The sequence below is a fragment of the Paroedura picta genome, chromosome 2 (genome assembly GCF_049243985.1).
Source record: "Paroedura picta isolate Pp20150507F chromosome 2, Ppicta_v3.0, whole genome shotgun sequence".
NCBI classification, from domain to species: domain Eukaryota; kingdom Metazoa; phylum Chordata; class Lepidosauria; order Squamata; family Gekkonidae; genus Paroedura; species Paroedura picta.
In genome coordinates, this window is record NC_135370.1 from 39,901,382 (window position 1) to 39,925,095 (window position 23,714).

The 23,714-nt window shown below is 42.8% G+C and overlaps 1 protein-coding gene across 3 annotated transcripts in view; it reads right to left on the bottom strand.

Annotated features, from left to right (window-relative positions):
• SCN2A (sodium voltage-gated channel alpha subunit 2) overlaps nt 1-23,714 on the bottom strand; it is a 135,709-nt gene that overhangs the window by 64,446 nt on the left and 47,549 nt on the right. Inside the window, exons 2-9 of one of the 3 annotated variants that reach the window (XM_077319845.1) lie at nt 22,198-22,519; nt 15,279-15,399; nt 10,602-10,689; nt 8,152-8,280; nt 7,395-7,486; nt 6,193-6,465; nt 3,204-3,267; nt 1,124-1,265 (exon numbers count right to left, since the gene is read on the bottom strand). In XM_077319845.1, coding sequence (XP_077175960.1) covers nt 1,124-1,265; nt 3,204-3,267; nt 6,193-6,465; nt 7,395-7,486; nt 8,152-8,280; nt 10,602-10,689; nt 15,279-15,399; nt 22,198-22,467 — 1,179 coding nt within the window. In that variant the 5' untranslated portion in view covers nt 22,468-22,519. Of the gene's footprint in view, nt 1-1,123; nt 1,266-3,203; nt 3,268-6,192; nt 6,466-7,394; nt 7,487-7,583; nt 7,676-8,151; nt 8,281-10,601; nt 10,690-15,278; nt 15,400-22,197; nt 22,520-23,714 lie in introns of those variants that run through there. The other 2 variants (XM_077319846.1, XM_077319847.1) reach the window with 2 other exon arrangements.

The following is a 23,714-nucleotide window of genomic DNA, read 5'->3' on the forward strand; positions in this document are numbered from 1 at the left end:
GAAGTGGGCAATGGTGCGCCCACTCTACCCTTGAGGTTGGACCAGTACCACCCATTTCCAATAGGCGATCCAGAACGATACTACAATAAATTATATTGAAAGCTGCCGAGAAATACGGGAGAATTAACAGAGTTGCACTCCTCTGTCCATCTCTGATGTCATGCACCAGAGTGACCAAGGCTGTTTCAATTCCATAACCAGGCCTGAAAACAAATTAGAATGGATCCAAACAATCCACTTAGTTTAAGAATTCCCAAAGCTGGCCAGCCACTAGTTGTTCAAGCACCTTGCTCAAGAACATTCCATTTGAGAACCCTGGATCTGGAGCAGGTTTCTTTAGGGAGTGGAAGCACCACTGCCCATATGGGTGCACTCCCTGTAAAGGAGCAGGTTTCTATCTTGGGGGTACTTCTGAACCCAGCCAGATATGCAGGGACAATGATGGCTACAGCTACCTTCTATCACTTCAACTGGTTAGCCAGCTACAGCCCTTTCTGGGCAGATCTTGCCACTGTGGTGAGTGCCTTGGTAACATCTAGATTAAATTACTGCAATGTGCTGTAAGTGGGACTATCCTTGAAGACTGTCTGAAAGCTACAGTTGGTACAGGATGCTGCAATCAGATTGTTAACTGGTGTGGTTTGTAGCAACCCTATCACTCCTCTCTTGTTCCATCTACACTGACTTCCAGTTTGCTTCCAGCTTCAATTTATGATGCTGGCACTGACCTTTAAAGCTCTGTGTGGCCTGGGACCAACAAGGATGACCTTCTTCCATACAAACCTACCCGTAGACTCTAGAACTTTCTTCTCATGCAGATTTGTCTCCCTCTACTGATATCTTCTGCCAGCAGAAGAAGACTTGTTCATTTCATTTGGCATACCCCCAAGAATGCATATTGGCCCTCCTTCGTGATTTTTCACTGAATTATTTTATAATTTTAAATGTTGGCTTTAATTGCTCAATGTGTCTTTATGTTTTTATGTGTGCCACCTTGGAGACCCTAATCAGGTGGAAAGGCAAAATAAAATGGTTTAAAGAAATAAAATAAATCAGTAACATTCAAATCATGGGACCTTGTGGGACCCAAACTAATTGGATACAGAAAGGCATAGAACCTTACCAGCTGATAAAGATTTTCCCAGTAGTCCTGAGTCATCAGCCGAAAGAGAGACAAGAAGGCCCAGCTGAAGGTATCGAAACTTGTGTAGCCATAGTTGGGATTTCTACCAGCTTTTACACACATATATCCTTCTGGACATTGGCTAAGAAGCAGAAGAAAAAAATCCATTAAAAAAACATCCTAAATATGTGTTGTACTACAGGCTGAAGTTCGAAGAAATGGATTGACTAAAGACTGACATTTCCCCAGGTACAAGCATAGAGTTCTATTTTCATTGCTTCCTCCTCCCAGGGCAGAATGAAACGCCTTCCAGTTTATTCCTGTGGGAGGGGCTCTCCTCTCCTCCAAAAGCAGGATTTCAGGGGAAATTCTTGCACTGTTGGAAATGCCAAGCCTAGATCAAAGTCAATGGATTAATAAATATTCCATAGAATGAAGTTGATTCTGTGTTTAATTAATTAATTAATTAATTAATTAATTAATTCAATTTATATACCACCGCATTTCCTCGGAACCTGGGGCAGTTCACAGAATAAAACATTAAAATACAATAAAACCCCATAAAACCCCAATTTACAATAAAACAAGCAAGTGGTCAAAAACACCAATAATCTATCCCTTCCCAAATCATTCAGATGGTTCAGACGGAGGCCGAGTCTTCTTCCACCAGGCGTGAGTAGGTGCAAGTCTAATAGACTCTAGTAGACTTTGATAGACTTTGGGAAGGGGTCCTTGATGGAAACACCGGGGGTCTACCCTGATCTCAACCAAATGCCTGGTGGAAGAGCTCCATCTTGCAGGCCCTGTGTGGTAAGCTGACAATTCAGACAGGGCCCTGTGAAACAATTTAAGAGAGCAATTGTAAAGGTCTACAGCAGGCTTTCTCAGCCAGAGTTTTATGAAACCTTGGGGTTCCTTAATGCCCCTGGAAGGGTTTCCTGAATAGGTGGGAGTTGATTAATGTTTATATATTTAAAACATTTGTTAAACATTTATCTGGTGATATGACCATATATGGTCATGTCAACTCACCCACCCCTCCCAAAATGGCCAGTGATGGGCCTGAAGGAGTTGAAAACGGGAGGGGCCCAAGGTGGGCATGTACATAGCTATGGATCCCAACCATATTCTGTACAATTACGCCACTTCTGGGGTTTCTTGAAGCCTGAAGAATGTTTCTGGAGTTTCTCAATGGTAAAAAGTTCCCCCTGGTTTACAGGGACAAAACCTTATCTTCTCAGCATTCACTAGGGAAAATTAGCTGTTGCTCTGACTAAATCTTCAACACGCTAGCTGAAAGCAAGGAAAATACTGTACCTTTAGACTTAGGAATGCCTCCTAAGCTTGGAAATGTAAAATCATATTGTGGGCAGGGCAAAATATTACTGTCACAAATGTTCTTGGGAGGAATATGTACTAAAAGCACAATCTTATGCAGAACTACTCTTGTCTACACCCATGAACTTCAGTGGAGCAATTCTGCATAGGAATGCACTGTAAACATAGTCCCTGCACATGTTAAGTTCTCATTGATGACATTCAGCCATCAGACTAAAACATAAAAATTGAATAAAAAATTGAAATGTGATGTATACAGAAGCAAAAGTTTAACTATTTAACTATTACAAGACTAGCTAGAAAGCCCATTGCAGCCAGGAATGCAATGGAACACTAGAAGTGGGCCCCTTGATGCAGCCACAGCCAGCCTACCTTCGGGCTATGCACGTGGTGGAGGGGCCAGTCATCCCAGAGGGTGGGGGGTTCAAGGGCATGTGGACAGGGTGGCCTTGTCAGGGTGTGGGCTCGGCCGGGCTGAGCAGCGGCAGGGCCAGCATGCCGCCGGTCCGCTCCCCTTGGTGGCAAGGCTGCATCTGCCGGCGAGGCTGCGGGCGCACCATGAGGCCACCTTGTGGGGGTGGGCGCTCTAGGGGCCGGCCCAATCAGCTTTGCTGGGCGCATCCTGATTGACCAGCAAAGCATGTCCGGCTGGAAATGGAGTCTGGACACACTCCGCCGCACAAATATATATAAGAACCAGTAAGTGTTAAGGATGAGAAAATGTAATAGGCTACTTGCTTACCCTGCATCTGAGCTGTTACCACAGAGCAAAGCATCATTTTGTCCTTCCAAGAAGTAAAAGTGGCCTGTTTCAGAAAAAGAAGTGGGAAACATTGAATCACACTGAATTTAGTGAACAAAAGCATCCTGTGGCACCTCAAAGGCTGACAGATTTACTGTGCAATTCTAGGCAGAGTTACAACCTTCTAAGTTCACTGAAGTCAATGGGCTCAGGAGGGTGTAGCTACTTCGAATCAGAGGGGTTATCATGGTATGCACTTCTATACAGTACAGTTCACACTTCATTAGTGCATGGCACAATAAATCTGTTAGCATTTGGAGTTCCATATGACATACTGCTCACCTTTATGGCATCCCACACATGAGACAGCATAGAAGCCACAATGATGAACAACAGTTACAGGTAAGCACAATTCTTTTTTTCCCCCAGTTCAACAGACCAACGTGGAATTTATTCATACTTAAATGAAGGACTACCTAAAAAAATGATTTATGCAATTTATAGTCATCATTAATCATCAAAGCAAACAAGAAGTTTTGTCTTTCTTACAAGTCGGAAAGCTTAACTACAGCAGAAGTAATACAAAGCCTATGCAGTGAATATAGTTGGCCAACATTTTTCTTAAGAAATAATGTTGACAGTTTTTGCAGATTAGGCAAGAATTCTACCAATACTACTAGCACAACGTTAAGTAGCAGAGTTACAGTTGAGTGCCTTTACCTTGAAATAGCCAATGAATATAGTAGAACATGCTTCCAATTCATATCCTAAATCTGCTCAATGGGCCAGGCTGTTAGTTGCACTGAAGCTGAATCCCACTGACATTAATAAAACTATGCTGTGAATTCTTTGGTTGGATTGACCCCTCTAATTCTCCTAATGCAAATGCAGCTTCTAATTGTAGGTTCAGATGTCGGGTTCAGTCCAGCAAACTTTTAAAATCATGACCCTGTTCCACATGGTTTTTGTTCATGATGGCCCCATGACTTTCAGCACAGCCCTTTTGAGTGGTCAGAGGAAACTCCATCCTCCATCTTTTACAAGGGGAAATGCTGGCTGGAGCCAACCCACCATATAGTATCTATCATTCAGTTACATCATAGTATATTTTTGGTTAGGTAAATACTAAACCAGGGTGTAAACTGCACGGAGCTTTTATTCCAATCCCAGATTGATTAAATCCCTCCCGTCTGCACTGAAATCGATTTCCATTTTGATTTTGGTCGATGGAAATTTTCCATCTGCAACCTTCATGCCTCGATCCACATTGACCCTACCTTTTGACCGGAATATCAGGGAGCGCTTATTTTCCGGGATCCCAATATATTAAAGTGTAGATGTCCTCGGCTTCGGATTAACTGGCACCCCCCCCCCACGTTTCCAATGGTGACATAGCCTGGGGAGGCGTTTCCTGCGCGGCCGGCTGGGGGTGGGGGGGGGAGCGCGGCTGCCAGACAGGCGGGTGGACGTGCGCCGGGCGTTTTCCCCTTGTTCGCAGCACCTCCTTGCCATAGCCACTGTGGGGGCAAGGGGCGCGACCCGACGTGGCACATGGAAGGAGCAGCACTCGTGGTGCCAGCCAGCCTGAGCCGCGGCCGCACAGAGGCAGACTGGAGCCAGGCGCCCTCCTCCGTTTCCAACTGGGGGCTGCCGGCTGAGTAGTGGCGCTGCTGCTCTCCCCCTCCTCACCTTCCTTTGTGTGCATGAGGGGGACCGAGGCGACAGTGGCGGAGGAGGATGAGGTGGGGCTGGAGTCGCGCGCTTGTCAGGGCTGAGCTGTGAAGGCGGTGAGGGGAGCGGAGAGCTAGGGGCGGTGGTGAACAAGCACTGGCAGGGCAACTCCACTCAACTCCCCTCCCTCCGGGTGCCTCCCTTCTTCAGTTGTCAGTGAATGGCACTGGAAGCACCACTCTCTGCTCACTAATCTGAACATAGTTTTATGGAGCCTTTTCTGTTTTTTTTAAAGGGGCTTTATTTAAGGGGCTTGAGGCATAATATATTCTTTGTCTAAATGGAAGCTCAGTTTTCTGGTGACCTGTCCTCCTGGTTCCAGCTCAGCTGCACTTTCAAGCCCCCCCCCCCGCTTTGTCCTCAGCCATGCATTTCAAAGGCTCACTCTGCCCTTACATCTTGCTATGCACAGGGGCGGGAGGGAGGGAGGGGTGGGGAGACCGATAAGAGCAAGGTTGCTTTAAAGTGGTGTGGTGGGCGCTAAATTTCCTGGCAGCCCACCACAAACTGCGGGAGGGGTGGTGTGATCAAGAAGCACTAAGGAGGACTACAGATGGGTGGGGGAGCCCACCCAGATGCAGATGGTGAAAGCGACTGAAGGCTGTTTCCATTTGGGGAAACTGTTTGTTGCAGATCACTCACTATGTCCGGGTCCAAATCGAACGGAGATCGGTAAGAATGAATGCGGGGAAAATCATTCAATGCAGAATAGGCCCAGGATAGCCGCACAAAGGCCACATCTGAAGGCTATGTTATATAAAGTACAAAAATAAACAATTCAACCATTATTCATAATACCACTCTGTTATTCTACAACAGGTTTTTTCAACCAGGGTTTCATGAAACCCTGGGGCTTCTTGTGGGGAGAGAAGGGAAGGTGATCGTAAGCTGCTTTGAGACTCTTTCAGGTAGTCAAAAGCAGGGTATAATAACCAACTTCTCCTCCTCCTCCTCCTCCTCATGAGACCATAACGTAACACTACCAAAAATTACTCCGTTGTTTTAAGTTTGCCATGCATTTACATGCTTTCACGTCCATGGTCATAATTAAATGATTTATTCCAAGCTAACCCGACAAAACACAACATTTCAGGGGATATTGACTTTTTGTTCACTAGAGTAAATACAATCAATGGTGTCTACTCAAGAGTGAAGACTATTGTCTAGGTTCATCATATAATTCTGGAGAATTGTAATCATCATCTGCTCGTGATCAGCAAAACAATATTTTAAGTATTAAAATGTCACCAGTCCTTACTGTCATCGTCCACGTACTCATCCCAGTTAAATGTGCTGATGGTTGTATTAATGAATGTGCCGTTTTCTCCCGCTGAGCTATTGAAATAGGAAGTGATGTTTATCTGGAAGGTAGCATTGTCTGGTGGCCAGATCAGACATTTATGCCTCAAGTTCCCCATGAACAGCTGGAGCCCTATGAGCGCAAATACACTCAGACAGAACACAGTCAGGATCATTACATCTGAGAGCTTCTTCACAGACTGAATTAGGGCTCCCACAATCGTCTTCAGGCCTGTAAATGGGAAAGGGAAACTCATTCTGATGTCATGAGTCCACAGTGAATGGGCTTGAGTTAGGTAAACATTTCATGCAGAATGATCATGGAATGAATTTTAGGATGGTGATGGAAGATGGTTTCATGGAAAGCCTGTGAACATGAATGAGAAGCTGTTACGCTTAGGCCAGTTTAAAACTGTGTGTGGAAATAAAAGATAACATATATATATTTACATAAAACCACAGCAACATTTTGCCTAGGCTCAAACATTGCTATCCATGCTCTAACTTAGCTCTACACAGAAAAATTATATTGCTTTCTTTTGCGGGTGTCTCTTGCCCAAACCATCTTTACAGAATCAGTATTTAAAAATATTCTGTAGAGAAACAAGATCACAATTCTTTTTCAAAATATTTTATGAAGGCTGTATTCAGTCTCACTACCAGAAACCGGGAATGGTTTGGAGAAGGACATCTTTTACAAAAGTCCCCATGCATGGCCCATGCTATCCTTGACGTCTGCGTTATCTCTACACAGAATTTAAAACTAAAAAGAAAACAGATCGCAAGTTTCAGTCTTGTGCCTGCAACAAATGGTAAAATTTGCATCAATATGAATGCCCCAGTTTATTGACTTTTAATAGTGGAAAGCTTGATGTCATAAGATGCAAATCATATAGCCACTGACTGCCAATGTCTCATGCAAAAAATCCGTTAAACTCAAAGGCTGATTTGGAAGGGGGGGGGGAAATCAAGCTAAAAAATTTAAAAAGCAAAGAATCACATTTCACTAAAACCACAGTTTTTTTTTTTTTTTGATTCCTGCTTTTTATCTTTGGCTTTACGCTGCGCAACGAATAACGAGGCTTATGCTAAAAAGAAAAATGGGATTTTGGCTACAATGGAGTTTAAAAAGTCAGCCTCCGTGTTTAACCTAGCTCTCACCTGGAATGACTGATATTGTTTTCAATGCCCGGAGAACTCTGAATGTTCTCAACGCTGAGACATTGCCCAGGTCCACAAACTCTGTCACATATCTGTAATAGGGGAGTTCACACACAAACACAATGACAGCACGCAAAGAACAGTTGGAGATACAAAGGGGCCTAGCACTTCATACCGCTGACTTCTTACCTGGGATTACAGAAATAGTTTTCAAAGCTCTCAATACTCTGAAAGTTCGAAGAGCTGAAACATTGCCTAGGTTTACAAATTCTGTTACATACCTGTAGAATTAAATCACAGTTATTCAGAATTGAGGCAGAACTTAAGCTAATTATTTGGGGTCTTTCATAAAGACTTTATCCTCTTTGTGTTTGATAATGCATTTTCCAGATTGGCTACTAAAAATTAAATGCTGCTGAAGCCAATCGCATTATCCCATATTCTACCATTCCACTAAACTGTTGGAAGGATACAACCCACTGCATTTTCTTTTGAGCCAACTAGCTTGGGGATTTTATAAGATGGGCTTCCATCCTGGTGAACAGACAGAAAATAAGATACTATTATCAGCTGACAAGAGAATAAACTATATTAGTTGGAGTCCTAGTGGCACATAAACCATTCTGCTCTGCAGCACACGAAGACTAAAAAATAAAAATGAAAAGGCAATTATAACTGGAAATCCTTCCTCCCTGTCAAATAAAAATTTCCATTGAATGACTATCCAATCTCATGAAATATTTTGAAAAATACTTACGCAAATGTAATGACAGTGAAGTCAAGCCAGTTCCAAGGGTCTCGAAGGAAAGTGAAACCTTCTAAACAGAAGCCCCTTGCAAGAATTTTTATTAGGGATTCAAAAGTATAAATTCCAGTGAATGTGTATCTGTGGAAAATATTAGCGTAGGAGTACAATGAAACAAAACAGGAATGATTTTAATACAATATTCCAAATAACAGTTTGTAAAAGGAGAAGAATACAGTTGAATAGCCTAAAATAACATTTAAAAATTGATATTTGAAGGGGAGAGGAATGAGCTCTCCTAAGATGGGAATTAAAAAATGAAATGTGTTCCAGAATCATTTGGTGCAATTTTATCTTTATGCTCAACATACGAGGGCAACCACATTCTTATGGCTCTGAAGGCTCTGTCACCAGAAAGAGAATAACTGGTGAGTGGCGGTTAGAAATCAAAGTCAGAAGAAGGAAGTTGCTGATAAGATGTTCTTTTTGGTCTACTACCGTGTTTCCCCGAAAATAAGACACTGTCATATTTATTTTTCTCAAAAAGACACACTATGGCTTATTTTCAGAGGGTGTCTTATTGGTATTTAGAAAAGTCAATGCCTTCAACAAAGGTGTTTGTGTGGGGTGAGAGAGACCCACAGACTATTGCTGGTCAGTGCTGGGGAGCAGCAGCTTTATTGGTGTTTGTGGGGGGTGAGAGCGACTGGGGTGGCCAGCACCGTGGCGTAGAGGGGCGGAGTGCTGACACTGGTGGGACGTACATTTGTAGTGGAATCCAGTAGCATTTCATTTGTTCCGCACAGGTTTCCGGTCTCGCAGGAATCGCTAGAAAGGAAGCGATTTTTTCTGTGCTTGTTCCCGCCCCTGGCCATCAATCAAATGAACAGCCAACGGGCGGTTGTTATCATGCTCCAGAAAAGCCTCTTTCCCTTTAAGCACAGGTTTAAAAAAAACACACACACACACGTTGCAACGAATATGCGTTGATTCGTTGCAACGGAGAGACCCATCTAGCTGGCGTGTGAGCTGGCGATTCATCGTTACCACGCTCCCCTGAGTGAAAAAAAAATCCCCCCCTCGCACAGGTGCGATTTTCAGCGGAAAATAAAAGGAACTTGCAAACAGGGGGCTGTGTTGTGCTTGGAGACTTATGGGAGCTTTAAAGCATTTCTGTGGAGGGACTGTAGCCGGAGAAGCCTCGCTGGTTCGTTGCTTTCCCCGCTCGCTCCGAGGGGGGAAAAAATGGTGATCGCTCCACCAGAAGTTCGGAGGAGAGAGCCAGGGGGAGGGACTTTGTTGCAGCCGCCACATTAAGAACGCACAGGTCTCTTTTGCTAGTGTTGCAGGTTGCTGGCAGGAGTGTAGCGATTTTCTGAGGGTGAATCCACTTTTCTGGATTCACCGGAAATCGCTACAATGAAGCGATTTTAGCGCTAGTGTAGCAGGACTGTTGCAGATTGTGTGGGACGTCATGAGGAACGGCAAATTAGTAGCGTTTACCATTTGCAAGCCTTCTGCTACTTTGAACTCATGCGGAATGGCTCTAAGAAATCCTGCTACGGCTTATTTTATAGGTATGTTTTATTTTAGGTGAAACACGGTATTTGCTTCTTTCCTTCTAAACATTCTTTCCCCTCTTCCCAACGCCTAAGAAAAACTAACTAACGAGGAGTGTAATAGGACGAGGTGAACAACAAAAAACCATTTCCCCCCCAAAACACCAAAAGTCGCGTTTCACTCCATATTTGTCTATGGCAGGTTTTCTCGATCAGGGTTTCATGAAGCCCTGTGGTATTTTGGCAGCCCCGGAAGAGTTTCCAGAATATGTAGGTGTTAACCAATCTGCTAAGCACAGAAAGGAAGCTGGGTGCTGCCGTAAGGACCAGTTTTGATTTATTATTATTTAGTTTTATTATTTATTATTTGGATTTATTATACATTGCTATTGAGGATCGTCTCATGATGGGTTACAAAGGCAAAATCCCACATAGATTAAAATATTAAAACCCAACCATACTCCAGTGGTGAATAAATAAATAAATAATCCCCCCCCCCCCAGCGCCTCAAGGGAAAATTCCCAGGTGGGCAACCATTCCAAATACATTCCAGTTGTTCTTAAATACGGAGGGGCCCCATATCACAGACTGTCACCTGTATATGTCTCCAGGATAACTTTGGAGACACATTTGTATGTATAAAGTGCCATCAAGTGACAGCTGATTTATGGTGATCCCCATAGGGCACGGGTGGCCGCACTGTGGTTCTCCAGATGTCCATGGACTACAATTCCCATAAGTCCCTGCCAGCAGGGATTCATGACAATTGTAGTCCATGAACTTCTGGAGAACCACAGTTCGTTAACTCCTGGGTTTTCAAGGCAAGAGACAAACAGGTAGGCATGTATTCAATAACAATTGTCAAATAATAAATAAATAGAATGGAAATTAAGTTTGACTTACTCTACATTCTTTGTCCATTCCGGAGGATTACTCATGGTCATAAATACACAATTGGTCAAAATAGTGCACATAATGAGCATGCTGAATAATGTACAGTAGAGTTAAGGAATACATAGAGATCATAAAAAGACTATCAACTATCTATGCATCGTTTCTAAAATTAATACTCTTTTCTGTTTGCTGAGTACCCAAGATTAATTCTCAGAACTCCCCTGCATGTTGTACTATAGTTAAAACAGAAAAAAAAATAGACATCCAAGTAAATTTTCTGAAACTAAAAAAAAAATTGATTTCTCAAGGAAACATACAAAATGACATAACTATATAAAAAAGTAAAAACTATCAGGGTCTATATCACGCATATAAGTTCATGGAGACATTTTACTGATTAAGAATTTCTATAACAACTTTCAAACTAAGTTCCAAAAGTGACTCACAACAGATAATGAAACAGCAATAAAACAAGCCCAACAAGCAATAAAAGGAGAAACAGATAAATGTGGAATACCAATCTTGTATAAAATCAAAGAAGAATATACTTTCCACCTAAAACCCACTGAAGCAAGTGTCCACTGAATGTCTCTGAAGATATTCCAAAACAGAGGAATCACCCTTGAAAAGCCATTATTACTATTTATTGTATTTATTATAACCAATACCTACTCTTTCTCTTCAGACGCAGGGCAGGGTACATCATAATAAAACTTAACAGAATAAAAAATATAAATGCATACAATAATCAATTAAAAGTCTAAAATGTCAACAAACAATTCCATCCATAATTGCCTATTCTATGGGCCATTCCGTACCAGGATCTAAATTTGCAACTATTGTGCAATTTTGAACGAGTGCGGAATGGCCTTAACTTTCAGTGGCAAGTAAGGAGAGAAAGGGCAGGCAAGTCTTATTGGCCCCAAATGATGTGCAATTGGGACTTTGATAGAGAGGCCAGCTCAACTTAGCGATCTTATAGGCCTTAACAATAGGCTTGGTGGAACAGTTGTGTTTTACAAGCCTTGCGGAACAGTTCATGGTAATTAGGGCATCCTATGATAGGGATACTAAGCAGAAGGAGGGCAAATGATAGAGGTCTTGAAGTATGGGCAGATTCATATGAGAAATGCTTCAAAATAATGCTTCAAATATAGAATAGAGGGGAAAATTCAGTGGTTCAGCTAATGACCTACTGAATTCTGGGAGCTAATGCAGGGCATCATAAGAGATTACATATGGCAAAATAAATGAAGAACCCTGAATGTTAACCAGGAAAGGGGTTCAAATGTAGACCAAAACAAAAGTTTGTTTATACAAACCCTGAGTAGATTTATCCAGCCATTCCATAAACACAGTATTATTTATTTATTTTCAAAAAAATGTATTTTGATATTGTTCCTGGCAGCTATTTCTGCCGTGGTAGCTAGACCAAAGTAACAATTCCAGTTTCTTGGGGACAAAGTCATTGGTTTGGAAGGCACATGACACAGCAACTTTGCTGATGCTAAGTGGGTCTCAGTCTGGGATTGGACAGAAGACTTCTGGCCTCCTGGACAGCAGGCGGGATAATTTAAAAAGTGGACAGCCCTATTTTTGTCAAAGAACCAATGCTTTCAAGGTGAAGTGAAGTTGTGGTATGGAAACCCGCACTATTTTCAAGGTAGCGAGACTTTGCCAAGATGGAAGATACTAAGACCCAAATTAGGAAAGTGGTTGAATTTTATCAGCAGAGCTTCTTGCTCTGTAACAGAAACATCTTCCATCATTCCTAAAGAATTATCTACTTAAAGGTGCATAAGCTGGTTACCCAGACATGAGAGGCAGTAAATGACCACATGATGGCACTACAAACTAAGAAAATGTTTAGAGCTGCTTTATTTTAGGACTACATATATTTTCCAGATTTTTTAAAATATTGCATTTGGACCCGATCCTTCCTGAGGGATGCTCATAGCACTTTATACGGGATCCCCAGGACTACCAGAGAGTTGCATTGCTTTGGAGATGGTGCATTCATACCTCTCTGATAGGAAGATTTTGACAGCTATTTTGGCTTGATGACACTCAATAATGAAAGTGCAGTTGGTGCTTCTGTCAAGGAATATGAGTTGCAGGGTGATGATGATGATGATGATGAATTTACCTCTGTTTATTTCTTGGAATGTAAAGACAGAAATCACCAACTCCCCCCCAACCCCCTCCAATAAAAGAAGCCTCAGTTGTGATTCTTTGGGATGCATATGTTCTTCTCCTTCACAGCATGATCCATTGTCCACTACAAGTATAACTTGCCTACATTTAGTCAAAAATAAAGGAAAAACTGCTCTGGAGCCCTAGAGTACATACCTTTATACAGTTTTGAAAATGATAAAACTTTGAACTTGTAAGATACTTGTTGCTTGGCTAAGAAACAAATAGAGATCACATAATTTGGTTTTCCAAAAAAATATATATAACTGACAAGTCAACACTTCTTGACATAAGAAGCTCTGTTTTTTGTACCCTGCTTTTTACTACCTGAAGGAATCTCAGAATGGCTTACAAGTACCTACCCTTCCTCTCCCCACAACAGACAACCTGTGAGGTAGGTGAGGCTGAGAGAGCTCTTAGAGAACTACAACTGGCCCAAGGCCAGCCAGCTGGCTGCACTCAGAGGAGTGGGGAATCAAGCCTGGTTCTCCAGATTAGAGGCTGCCACCCTTAAACCGTTACACCAAGATGACTCTCAATAAATATTCCAAGCACATTAACATATCTTTTATTACTTGATGCCTATCCAGGACCTCCCAGAGAACTTTAACGTGTGTAATCCTACAAATAGTTACATCCATTTAAGACCTTTGACTTTAATGGACTCAGAAGGGCACAACAATCCTTAGGATTAGACTGTAAAAACAAAATAGCACTAATTTTAGAGACTCATCACTGGTGCTGCTGTTAATCAGGGTATCCGCGTGCAAGTTAAGCTACATTGTTTTTTGTGGAATTGATCCCATGGAGTATTTCCCCAGATAGAAAGGGATGACATTCCTTGTAGCCAATTCCCCCATTGTGCTGTAGACCAACTCATTCTTGTGCTATTTCTGGGAGGAGTTCCCTGTCCCCCAGGAGCATTATTTTGGAAGTAATTTGGGCAGTAGTGGATGGGGCAATAGGGACAAACCCCATTTGTCTGTGAAAATCCTTGGGATCCAAGCAACGATGTGTATTTTTATACACTGTGGTGGTGGTAGAGACATAAGGACATTTCATCAGTCTAAATAGTGAGCTAAATGTAATCAACAAGGCTTATTCGAATTGGGATGCCATGTTTTGGGGGCTGCGATATGTGGGCATGAGTAGCTATACTCCCACGTAGTGGCTGACGATTGTTTCAGTAGACTCCGTGTGGGAGCCACAATAAAGATCCACTGGCTGAAGGAAGAATGCATCTCATATGACTGAGGTATTGAGTTTCTTTGCCTGGCAGTCATATTGCTTCTGAATCATCCAAACGTTCTGATCTGAAGCACTCCCACAACAGTATAATTTTCTGACGGTAGCAGAATAGTCCTAAGTAATACAATTATTTTAAGCTGAAGCTGTATTGTAAAAAAAGACTTAAATGAAGATACATAATCGACAAAGTCAAAGTCAAGCTGACCTTGACTAGGAACAGGGCCCCAGCCTGGTGGAACGCTCTTCTGGGTGAGATCAGAGCCCCGCAGTACTTGGGACACTTCCGCAGGGCCTGCAAAACAGAGCTGTTCCTCCAGGCCAACGACTGAGGCCAAAACCAATATTCGAAATTCTGGCCTCCTTGCTCATAACATTAGCCAAATTGTCACCACACTGTGGAACCAATATCTACATCACCTCTTCCCATCAGACAATTAAAGAGGCTCATCTGGGATATATTACTGTTTTTACTGTGATTGTTACTATAATGTTACTATAATGATTATGTGTTGATTCAATGTTTTTATATGCGTTACCTGCCCGGAGCCTTTCAGACAGGGCGGGTTATAAATAAATAATAATAATTCTCATCATCTTCTTCACTGCGAATCTTAATGTAACAGCATAAGATTCTGAAGTGATATTCTACAGGTGCAGACAGGTCACATAATGGCTGGCCTGGGCCTTGCTGCTACCTCGCATGAATTGTAAGTGAAACATACAACATGCCACAATACTCTTCTACAATGTACAGCTGCAGGAAGGATCTCTACTAGTGCTAAGGAAATGTTGTCCAAGGAAGCTTCCACCATTACTCTGCCTGAAGACCAGTCTTCTCTGCCTGAAAGCCCTGAGAATCTTCTCCAGAACTCCAGAACGTCATGAAACCATGAAACTGAACATTTATGATGTGCAAAAAAAGTTAAGAAGAGGGGAAATGCAGGAGTGAGGAATGCCAGTACAAGAAAACAGGGGAGGGGGGTGGAACTGCAAGGAGCAAAGCAAAGAAACAGAAAGGGATAGGGGAGCATAGCTGTTCAGCTGCTCATATGAGCACCCTGCTTCCCAACACAGGAACAGCACATGTAGCAACGGGGATCAGGAAGGGGGTGAAAACCGGGGAGGGGGGGTAAAAAGACTGGTGATATGTGGTTCACAGCCTCCCCAAGACAGAAAATGATTCAAACAATGAGAAACAGAATAGTATTATTTCATTCCCTGTGAACCAACCATTTGAAAAAGGATATGAATGTACCAAAATTTTAATAGCTATTTTTCTAATAGGGTTGAAAGGCGTTAACAGGTACACGGCAGAGGTGGCACTGAATCGGAAGATCGCCTTCCCTCTATTCAATACTATAAATGTCTGGAAGAAGAAAAAGAAAGACAGAAGGGGAGGGGGGAATGGGAGCATGTAATCATGCCCTGTGCATCATTTGAACTCTGTCACATGCAAAAATTTGGTATGCTTTAATGTGAGAGGCAGGAAGAAAGTAAGATTCATATACAAACAAAACCTTTCCCACTCAGTTGAGTCTAGGTTTCACCTAATATAGTGGCATCTAAAGGACTGGATTAAACCAGTTGGATGCTGGTTGGAACCCAGTTTCAAGGCTCCATCCCATGTGTCAAAGAAAAAGAGAAGAAAGAACGTAAACCCACCTCCTAATGAATCAAGGAACCAAAAAGTTTAACAAGATATGAACATGAGGGCAGGTGTTAAAAGTGTTTTACAAAAACCCAAATATATTATAATGAAAATACATGTCTTGTATTCTGCATACAATACATATGACTTGCTCCACAACCTATTTGATTATTCATTTTTTGAACTCTGCAAGGAAGGGGCATATAAAATCAACACTGTACTACCACTGTATCTGACCAGGGTCTACACCAGGATTTCTCAACCAGGGTTTCGTGAAACCTTGGGGTTTCATGATGACCCCCGGAAGGTTTTCCTAAATGGGTGGGAGTTAATTAATTTTTTACATATTTTAAAAATTTGTTAAACATTTATGGGGTGATATGACCATATATGGTCATGTTGACCTGTTTCCCCATCCCCCATGATTAATGATGGGCCTGGAGGGGGTGGGAAGGGGAGGGACCCTGGGTGGGCATGAGCACATCTATGTTTCCCAACTATATTCTGCACAATCGTGCCACTACTGGGGTTTCTCGAATTCTGAAGAATATTTCACCCTTCACAAACATGTAGCAGTTCTTCCCCACCCAGCAGCAAAAAGTTGATGACATTTTGGTGGACCCTGCAGATTTGTTTTCACAGAGAGCATGACTACAAACCAACTTCTCACCAACAAGGAACAGGAAGTGCGTATTAGAGATGTCAGCCTCCAGCTCAACTACAGACTACAGAGATCAGTTGCTCTGGAGAAAATAGATGGTTTAGAGCAAGGGTGGCCAAACTGTGCCTCTCCAGATGCCAAGGACTACAACTGCCATAAGCCCCAGCCAGTGCTGGCAGGGGCTTATGGTAATTGTACTAAATGGACATCTGGAGAGCTACAGTTTGGCCAACACTGCTTTAGAGGGTGGACTGTATGGCACTGTACCCCACTGAGGTCTCTGTCCTTCCCAGGCTCCATCCCTAAATCTCCAGGTGTTTCCCAGCTTGGGTCCAGCAACCCTATCCTACCCATCCTCTGCTGGTGCCCAGGGGGAACTGGTAAGCCTAAGTGTATTACAGTGAACAACTTCTCAGTGCAATCTTAAACACAGCTGCACCTTCCTAATTCCACGGAAGGGGAATGGACTTAGAAAGCTCCAACTCTGCTCAGGATTGCACTGAACAGTGTGATTTAAACTATTGCTGCCATGTAAGCAGACCATTATTTCTGTTGCCATGATACAATGCAGACTTGAGATGTGCCTCAAACCTACTGAAATCAATAGTTTTGTTGTACTTCTCTCCATACAGCATTGCAGTGTTGGCCAGATCAAGAGATGTGAGTTAAACATTAGTTCAGCGTTATCAAAATGTGACTATGTAACCAGAGATTATGGACTGTTTCACAAGTATGGTCTCTTCTGACACTAACCACTAACTCATGGAGAAGAGTATGGTAAGAATTGGTGCTCCATGGGTGTTATTTTTGTTGCAAATTTTGCTTGCACCATAACATTGTGGGGGGATAGGGGATAGTAGTCCTCAGGTGGGACCTGGGGATCCCCTAGAATTATAGCTCATCTCCAGGTGATAGAGAAAAGTTCTCCTGGGGAAAATGGTAAGAGGATGGACTCCATAGCATTATACTCCACAGAGATCCCTCCCCACTCCAAATCCCACCCACTCTCGGCTCCACCCGTAAATTTGCCTGGTATTTTCCAATCCAGAGCTGGAAAATCACCAACCGAATGTAGCGCCTGTAAGAAATGGATTGTGTGCAGTCAAATGGGATCACATAGAAGACATTCACCAGGTAATCTGGGAGTAATACAGGTAGCAATTTTGAAGAAATAACTGGCAACGTCCACAACAGAACAACTTTTCGATCATGTGTAAACAAACACGCTGCATCCAAGAAAGCAATTAGCAACTACAACCCTACAGGCTCAGGCTTCTTCTGCTTTAAAACCACATCATGTTTGTTTCATTAGAGGGCTCGTGGCTGGTTTATTAAATATCCCCAAGTTATGTATAATATCATGCACCCTTGTGAGATGATTCATTGAATCATCACACAATTTGCACACGAAAGCTGTCAAACATTTCATAAGACTGTATTCTCAGTGTATTCATCATTACACTTAAAGATAAATTGTTAGAAATTGCTTCTTGCAGTGGGAAAATTACAAAGAACCTGGTAACCCAGGCCATGAGCTTGCTTTCCTATTGCATTCATAGGAAATACTTAGACAATTACTATTTATTTTTTCACGTGCAAGAGAACAACCACGACAGCAGTTTCCCCTTACGCCTGCCAAAACCGCAACGTACATTTCCCTGCCCGGTTTTTAGAGATGCCAATAGAGTTACCCTCCCTGTTTCATGAATTGCTTATGCTGTCACCTGTTGAGATGCTGAGCCATCAACAGCAATCAAGCAGTCATTTATATTTGCAGTTCTTTTAAATATATATATATATAGGTTTGCTTCCTTGTTGGGAAAGAGAAGAAACCTTAACCTACATCTACTTCCGGATCTAAAATAAGCTTGCCTTGCAGCCTGTTCTACTGTTCTGCTGAAATACACTTTTGCTTTGTTTCTTTTTAAATACATTTGGGAGCAGAATTCTGGTTGCCTCTGCTCAGGGTAAGGCAAAGGGAATGCCACTCCCTTTTGGTCTGGAGACAGCCATGATGTGAACATTACCGTCCATCATCCTCAACAGGACCAGCCAGCTCTGCTGCCAGTGATGTGGATCCCAGATAGGGATGCCAACCCCTGCTGGGGCTGGGAGAACTCCTATTTTGGAATTGCTCCCTCATGTTGAGGGTTTCAGAAAGCAGGGGGAAATCCCCCCTCCCCCAAAAAAAGTTGGTTTTACAACTATTCTGCTCCTCCTTCCAGACCTCCCCCACGCCCACTCCCAGGGATCAGGAAAAAAAAATCAGACATGCTGATATCACTCATCAGTGACATCGGCACACTGGGGTAATCAGGGATAACACATCTGGGTTTGGGGCAAAACTCTATGGTCTAAGGCAGCGTCTAACCATAGGGATTTCTCCAAAAACAGAGTGTTGCAACCAACATCTCTGATGTTCCGGAGTCACTACTGGGTAACATCAGCATGTGAATGCTCTTCTGGGTTCGGGTAAGTGCCGGGGGGGGGGTGCTCCCAGAGCGGGGGGTGCTCCCCCCTCGCTGACAGCACAGCAACATCTGGCAACCCTAATCCCAGAGGACATATAATGGAAGGTAAGCTGACTCCATTCAATAGTAACTTAAACCAGAGGACAGGCTAAAGATGACCCTGAATAGCAGACTAGAAAGTATGGAAGCTGATTGTCCTTTAGCAAGATTTCTGTCTTTCCATAGCTTCACAGGTTGGGGATTTTATTGTGTTTTAATGTTTTATGACGTAAACCTCCATGAGCCCAATTGGGGAATAGCGGTCTATAAATCAAATAATAAACAAACAAACAAATAAACGTGCTCTGCCTTTTAAACACTGTGCTCAGCTCCCTTCCTAGGAATCTGCTCGGGACAAGATGTTATAATAAATCTGTTCTCCCGAACTATGCTGCACATTAAATCTTTTTACACTTCCATTTCATAGAATCTTTTCTCCAAGAAGAAGAAGAGTTTGTTCTTATATGCCGCTTTTCTCTACCCAAAGGAGTCTCAAAGCGGCTTACATTTGCCTTCCCTTTCCTCTCCCCACATCAGACACCCTGTGAGGTAAGTGAGGCTGAGAAAGCCCTGATATTCCTGCTCGGTCAGAACAGCACTATCAGTGCTTTGGCGAGCCCAAGGTCACCCAGCTGGCTGCATGTGGAGGAGCGTGGAATCAAACCTGGCTCGCCAGATTAGAAGTCCACATTCCGAACCACTACCCCAAGCTGGCTCCTACAGTGTATGAAACAGCAAACAGTTTATCCAGAGATCTGAGAAGTTGGGGGACCCCACTGTAAGATCCTCATTCACTTTGCTACCCACCCTGTATAGTATGGGTTTTTTTAAAAGCTGCATTTGACCTGCTGATCACCTGAAATGCAATAGCAGCCACTATAGATACTGACAGAGCAGTCCTATGCAGTCTAAGTCTGCACAGTATTCCAGTCTAAGTCTGCACAGTATTACATTGTCGGTCCGTCACTCGGCCACAATTTATCTCAAAAATCTTGCATGACCTGATTTTGCACAACCAAGAGTCTGTAGTACAAAGTGAATAAGATTGTCATTGCCATTTTCACCGCCACTTTGCATTTAGCTTAATCCATCTTGTAAAAGGCTAATTTGTTTCCAAAGGGCTAATTTTTCTCCATGTAACATCTTCAGCTCTGAAAGAGAGTTAGGCAGATTCACAGACCAAAAGTTTATTAACAGCTATCATAGCAATTAAGCCTCCAGATACAGAGGCAGCGTAGTTCTGAATATCAAAGAATAAGGGAATGACAACACCTTAGGTTTCATTTCAGCAGTCACAAGCAGGAAGAAACAGGGTCTGGATTAGATGGGCCTTGGTTGTGAGCCAGCAAGGCAATTCTTATGCTCTTCGTATCTCATCTTTCTGTTGAGTTTTCCATAGATCTTATATCTTCCCTGGCAGTGCACACCTAAGCAGAGTTACACCCTTCTAAGATCCCTGGAGTCAACAGGCTTAGAAGGGTGTAGCCCTGCTTAGATGGCATTGTGAAAGTAGCTTCACTGGAGCTGTCCTGTCAAGTGGGATTGGTCTATGCTTAGCCATCCAAAGGGGAAAATCTGAGCTAAGTGAAGACATCTAAGTAATCTGTGTAAGCTACTTACATATTGCTATATAAAGTCAAGTCAAAAACATCACCTCTCTGTTTCTAATGAAATTCTATGCGCCCATCCAGTTGGGTCAATTATATTATTAGCCAAGATGACAATCTTTCATGCTTTATGAAAATGGTTCAGGAGGGAGACAGGAACCATATCGGCCTTTCAATTGCAACTCTGCCATTTGTTGTACAGTAAACCCTCTTCAGAATATATGTGGCTTTTGGACAGTTTAACACTGTGACTCCTAACATCCTCCCCGAGATGCCAACGGGCCAGTCAGTTTCTCCCGGATAAAGCCACTAGGGCAGGAAGCACCACCAAGGGAAAAGAGGAAGCAGCCGAACATATAGGAAAGCACATAGAAAAAGTTGCTACGAGGCATGTGTGTGTGCATGTGCACATGCACGCTGAAAGAATCACAAACCTCAGCTCAGAGCAGAGAGAGGAAATAATCAAGATGTGGAGAAGGTGCCCCTCCTGGAATACCTGGCATGAGCTGGGGCCTCTCCTTTGTGGCTGTGAGGCACATTCCTAACTTTGCCCCCTCCACCTAGACTGTTTCTGCACAGGAGGTTTCATGCCAGGCTGCAGGTTGGAGTTTAAGTCAGGGCAGGTTTCCCTCCCTCCTCCTGCTCCCATACAGGGGATCATTTGGCCCATTGCACCTCATCCGCCCCAGATTTGTGCTTTCACATGGGAGCCAGGGCAGTGAAGTTCCCAGTGCGGAAACAATCCTACTCTCCGCAGTGAATCATACTAGGAGGAAGGAAGGAATCTTCATAGGAATGAAGAATAGGAATGAATGAATAGGAATAGGCTGCCTAAGGAGGTGGTGAGCTCCCCCTCACTGGCAGTCTTCAAGCAAAGATTGGATGCACACTTTTCTTGGATGCTTTAGAATGCTTTGGGCTGATCCTGCGTTGAGCAGGGGGTTGGACTAGATGGCCTGTATGGCCCCTTCCAACTCTATGATTCTATGATTCATCCTCCACAGGCTTACTTTTAGGAGAAAAGCTTGGAAACCACCTTTGTATTCACTCAGAAGTGGAGACTGCAGGCATACAAATGGTGCCACCAGCAGGAAGGACTGCCCTGACCCTAATTGTTCACAGTGCTTCATGGTTAGGAGAGCCTTGGTGATGGTTATTCTGACACTAGACTTCCATAACAACCAAGTTCCAGAATTAATAAAGTCATCCTAAGAATGTCTTTGGGATGCATCCCAATGTCCATGCAGAATCCTACACAGGTCTGTTCAGTAAACTTTTCTGCCAGGAAACTAAAGCCAGTTTTTACACCTTCCAATTACAGAAAAAAATATAGAGAAAGGGCTCAAGGAGAGGCATGATTCATAAAAAACACTGACCCTTCCAGCTAGTCCCACTGTTAATAAAAATCTCTGCGCATTTGTGCTTCAGTCATTTCCCAGGTGTAAAATAACATAAGTAACAATTACAGTAAAATTACCCAGATTTTACAATTAACCTGTTTCAACACGTTTAAACTCGGGGGGATATCTTGTCGATACTCCGGCCTGGAGAGTGGGCTTGTGAACAGAATTGGTGAACAGAGAAAACACACCGCGGGAATCACTACATGGGGAAATCATAAGCATCAACAACTATTATGTTCCAAAGTATTGGCCATAGCATCCCACTGAAATGCCCGTGGGACTCCAGTCTTACCAAACTCCAGTGGAATGATGTTAAACTCACTGCATGCACTCACTTTTTTGTTAATGTAGTATGGGTCCAGGTCCTCCAAGGGCTCGGAGACCATTCCCGGCGGGATATCTCCATAAATAAAGGGCAGTGATTTGCCCGCCTCCAAGTCACTATTGGGTTTGGGTCCATTTTCATCATCATCAATGTCTTTGCGATCTTGTTTGGTCTTCGTAGCTTTTTCCTCAGCAATACGTTGTTCGATAGCTGCCAGGGATTCTCTTGTGAAAAAGTGGAAGCTGTCAGGTCCTGGTGGTACCAGCATTGATTGTGCCATCTTTTCATCCTGCAACTCTTAATTATTGTTGTGCCCCATGCATAAAAAAGTGCTAGGATTAAAAACACACACACAGAGAGAAGATTAGAACTGTGCTTTGTGCAAGGAAAGGAAAATACTTGCATATCTTTGTCCGCAGGGCAGCTTATTGACTGAGCCACTTAACATGCGAGTGTTGTATGTTTTGATGTTCATTCATTCATTCGTTTATTCTCCTTTAAGCACATTTTCTTTCTCATTTGCAAATCTTTCTAACTACCAGTGGGGACAGAATATATTGCAAGGATCAAGAGGGAAAACCCCCTCCAAACTCTCCCCAATTAAGCTCCTACAAAACAGACCAGCAACAATCAAAAGAATCTTCTGCAATGACTACAAGCATTATTTCTATAGTTACTATTTATATAGTACAGTGTAGTATATGATATTTATACAGTGTGTATAGCATTTCATAGAATGACATTAGCAAAAAACTTAAGTTCTCAGGTCCCTGCCCTGAGAAGCTAAGAATTAAATTTCTTCAGCAAAATTGGGTTAAACAACAAAGGGAGGAGAGGCAAGGATTACAAGAGATGAATATAATTATATTATTGCTACCTTATTCCATAGTATAGGGCATTATTTTGTCATGAATTCCCTCATGCAAGACTTAGTTGACTGAATCAAGGCACATTATGACTCAGTCCGAGTTATCAATATCAATAGAAAAGGGGTGAGTTGTAAAACAAATGGAAAGAGTGCCTCTGAGCACAAATGAGTGATCATATCCAGCCCCTAATGTCTTTGGGACATTCCAAGTCAGGGAATATAGCTTCCATTCCAGGCAGCATTTCTGTTTAGTTTAAATTAATCTATCTAACTAGCACATTTCTTTGCCCTTCTTCCTCCAGAGTTCACGCAGTGTTCTCTCTAAGTCAGACTTTCTCAGTCAGGGTTTCTTGGCAGCCCTGGAAGTGTTACATGAAGTCATTTTCCATATATTTTGTATATTTGTTAAACATTTAACAGGAGATGTGACCATACATGGTCATGTTGCTCTGCCCCCCTCACCTCCCAAAATGGCCAAAGATGGGCTTAGAGGAGGTGGAAAGGAGAGGGGCCACAGGTGAGCGTGTCCACAGCTATGCTTCCCAACCATATTCTGCACGATTGCATCACTTCTGGGGTCTCTTGAAGCCTGAAGAATATTTCAGGGGTTTCTCAATGGTAAAAATGTTGAGAAAGACTGCCCTAAACTGTGCATGTGA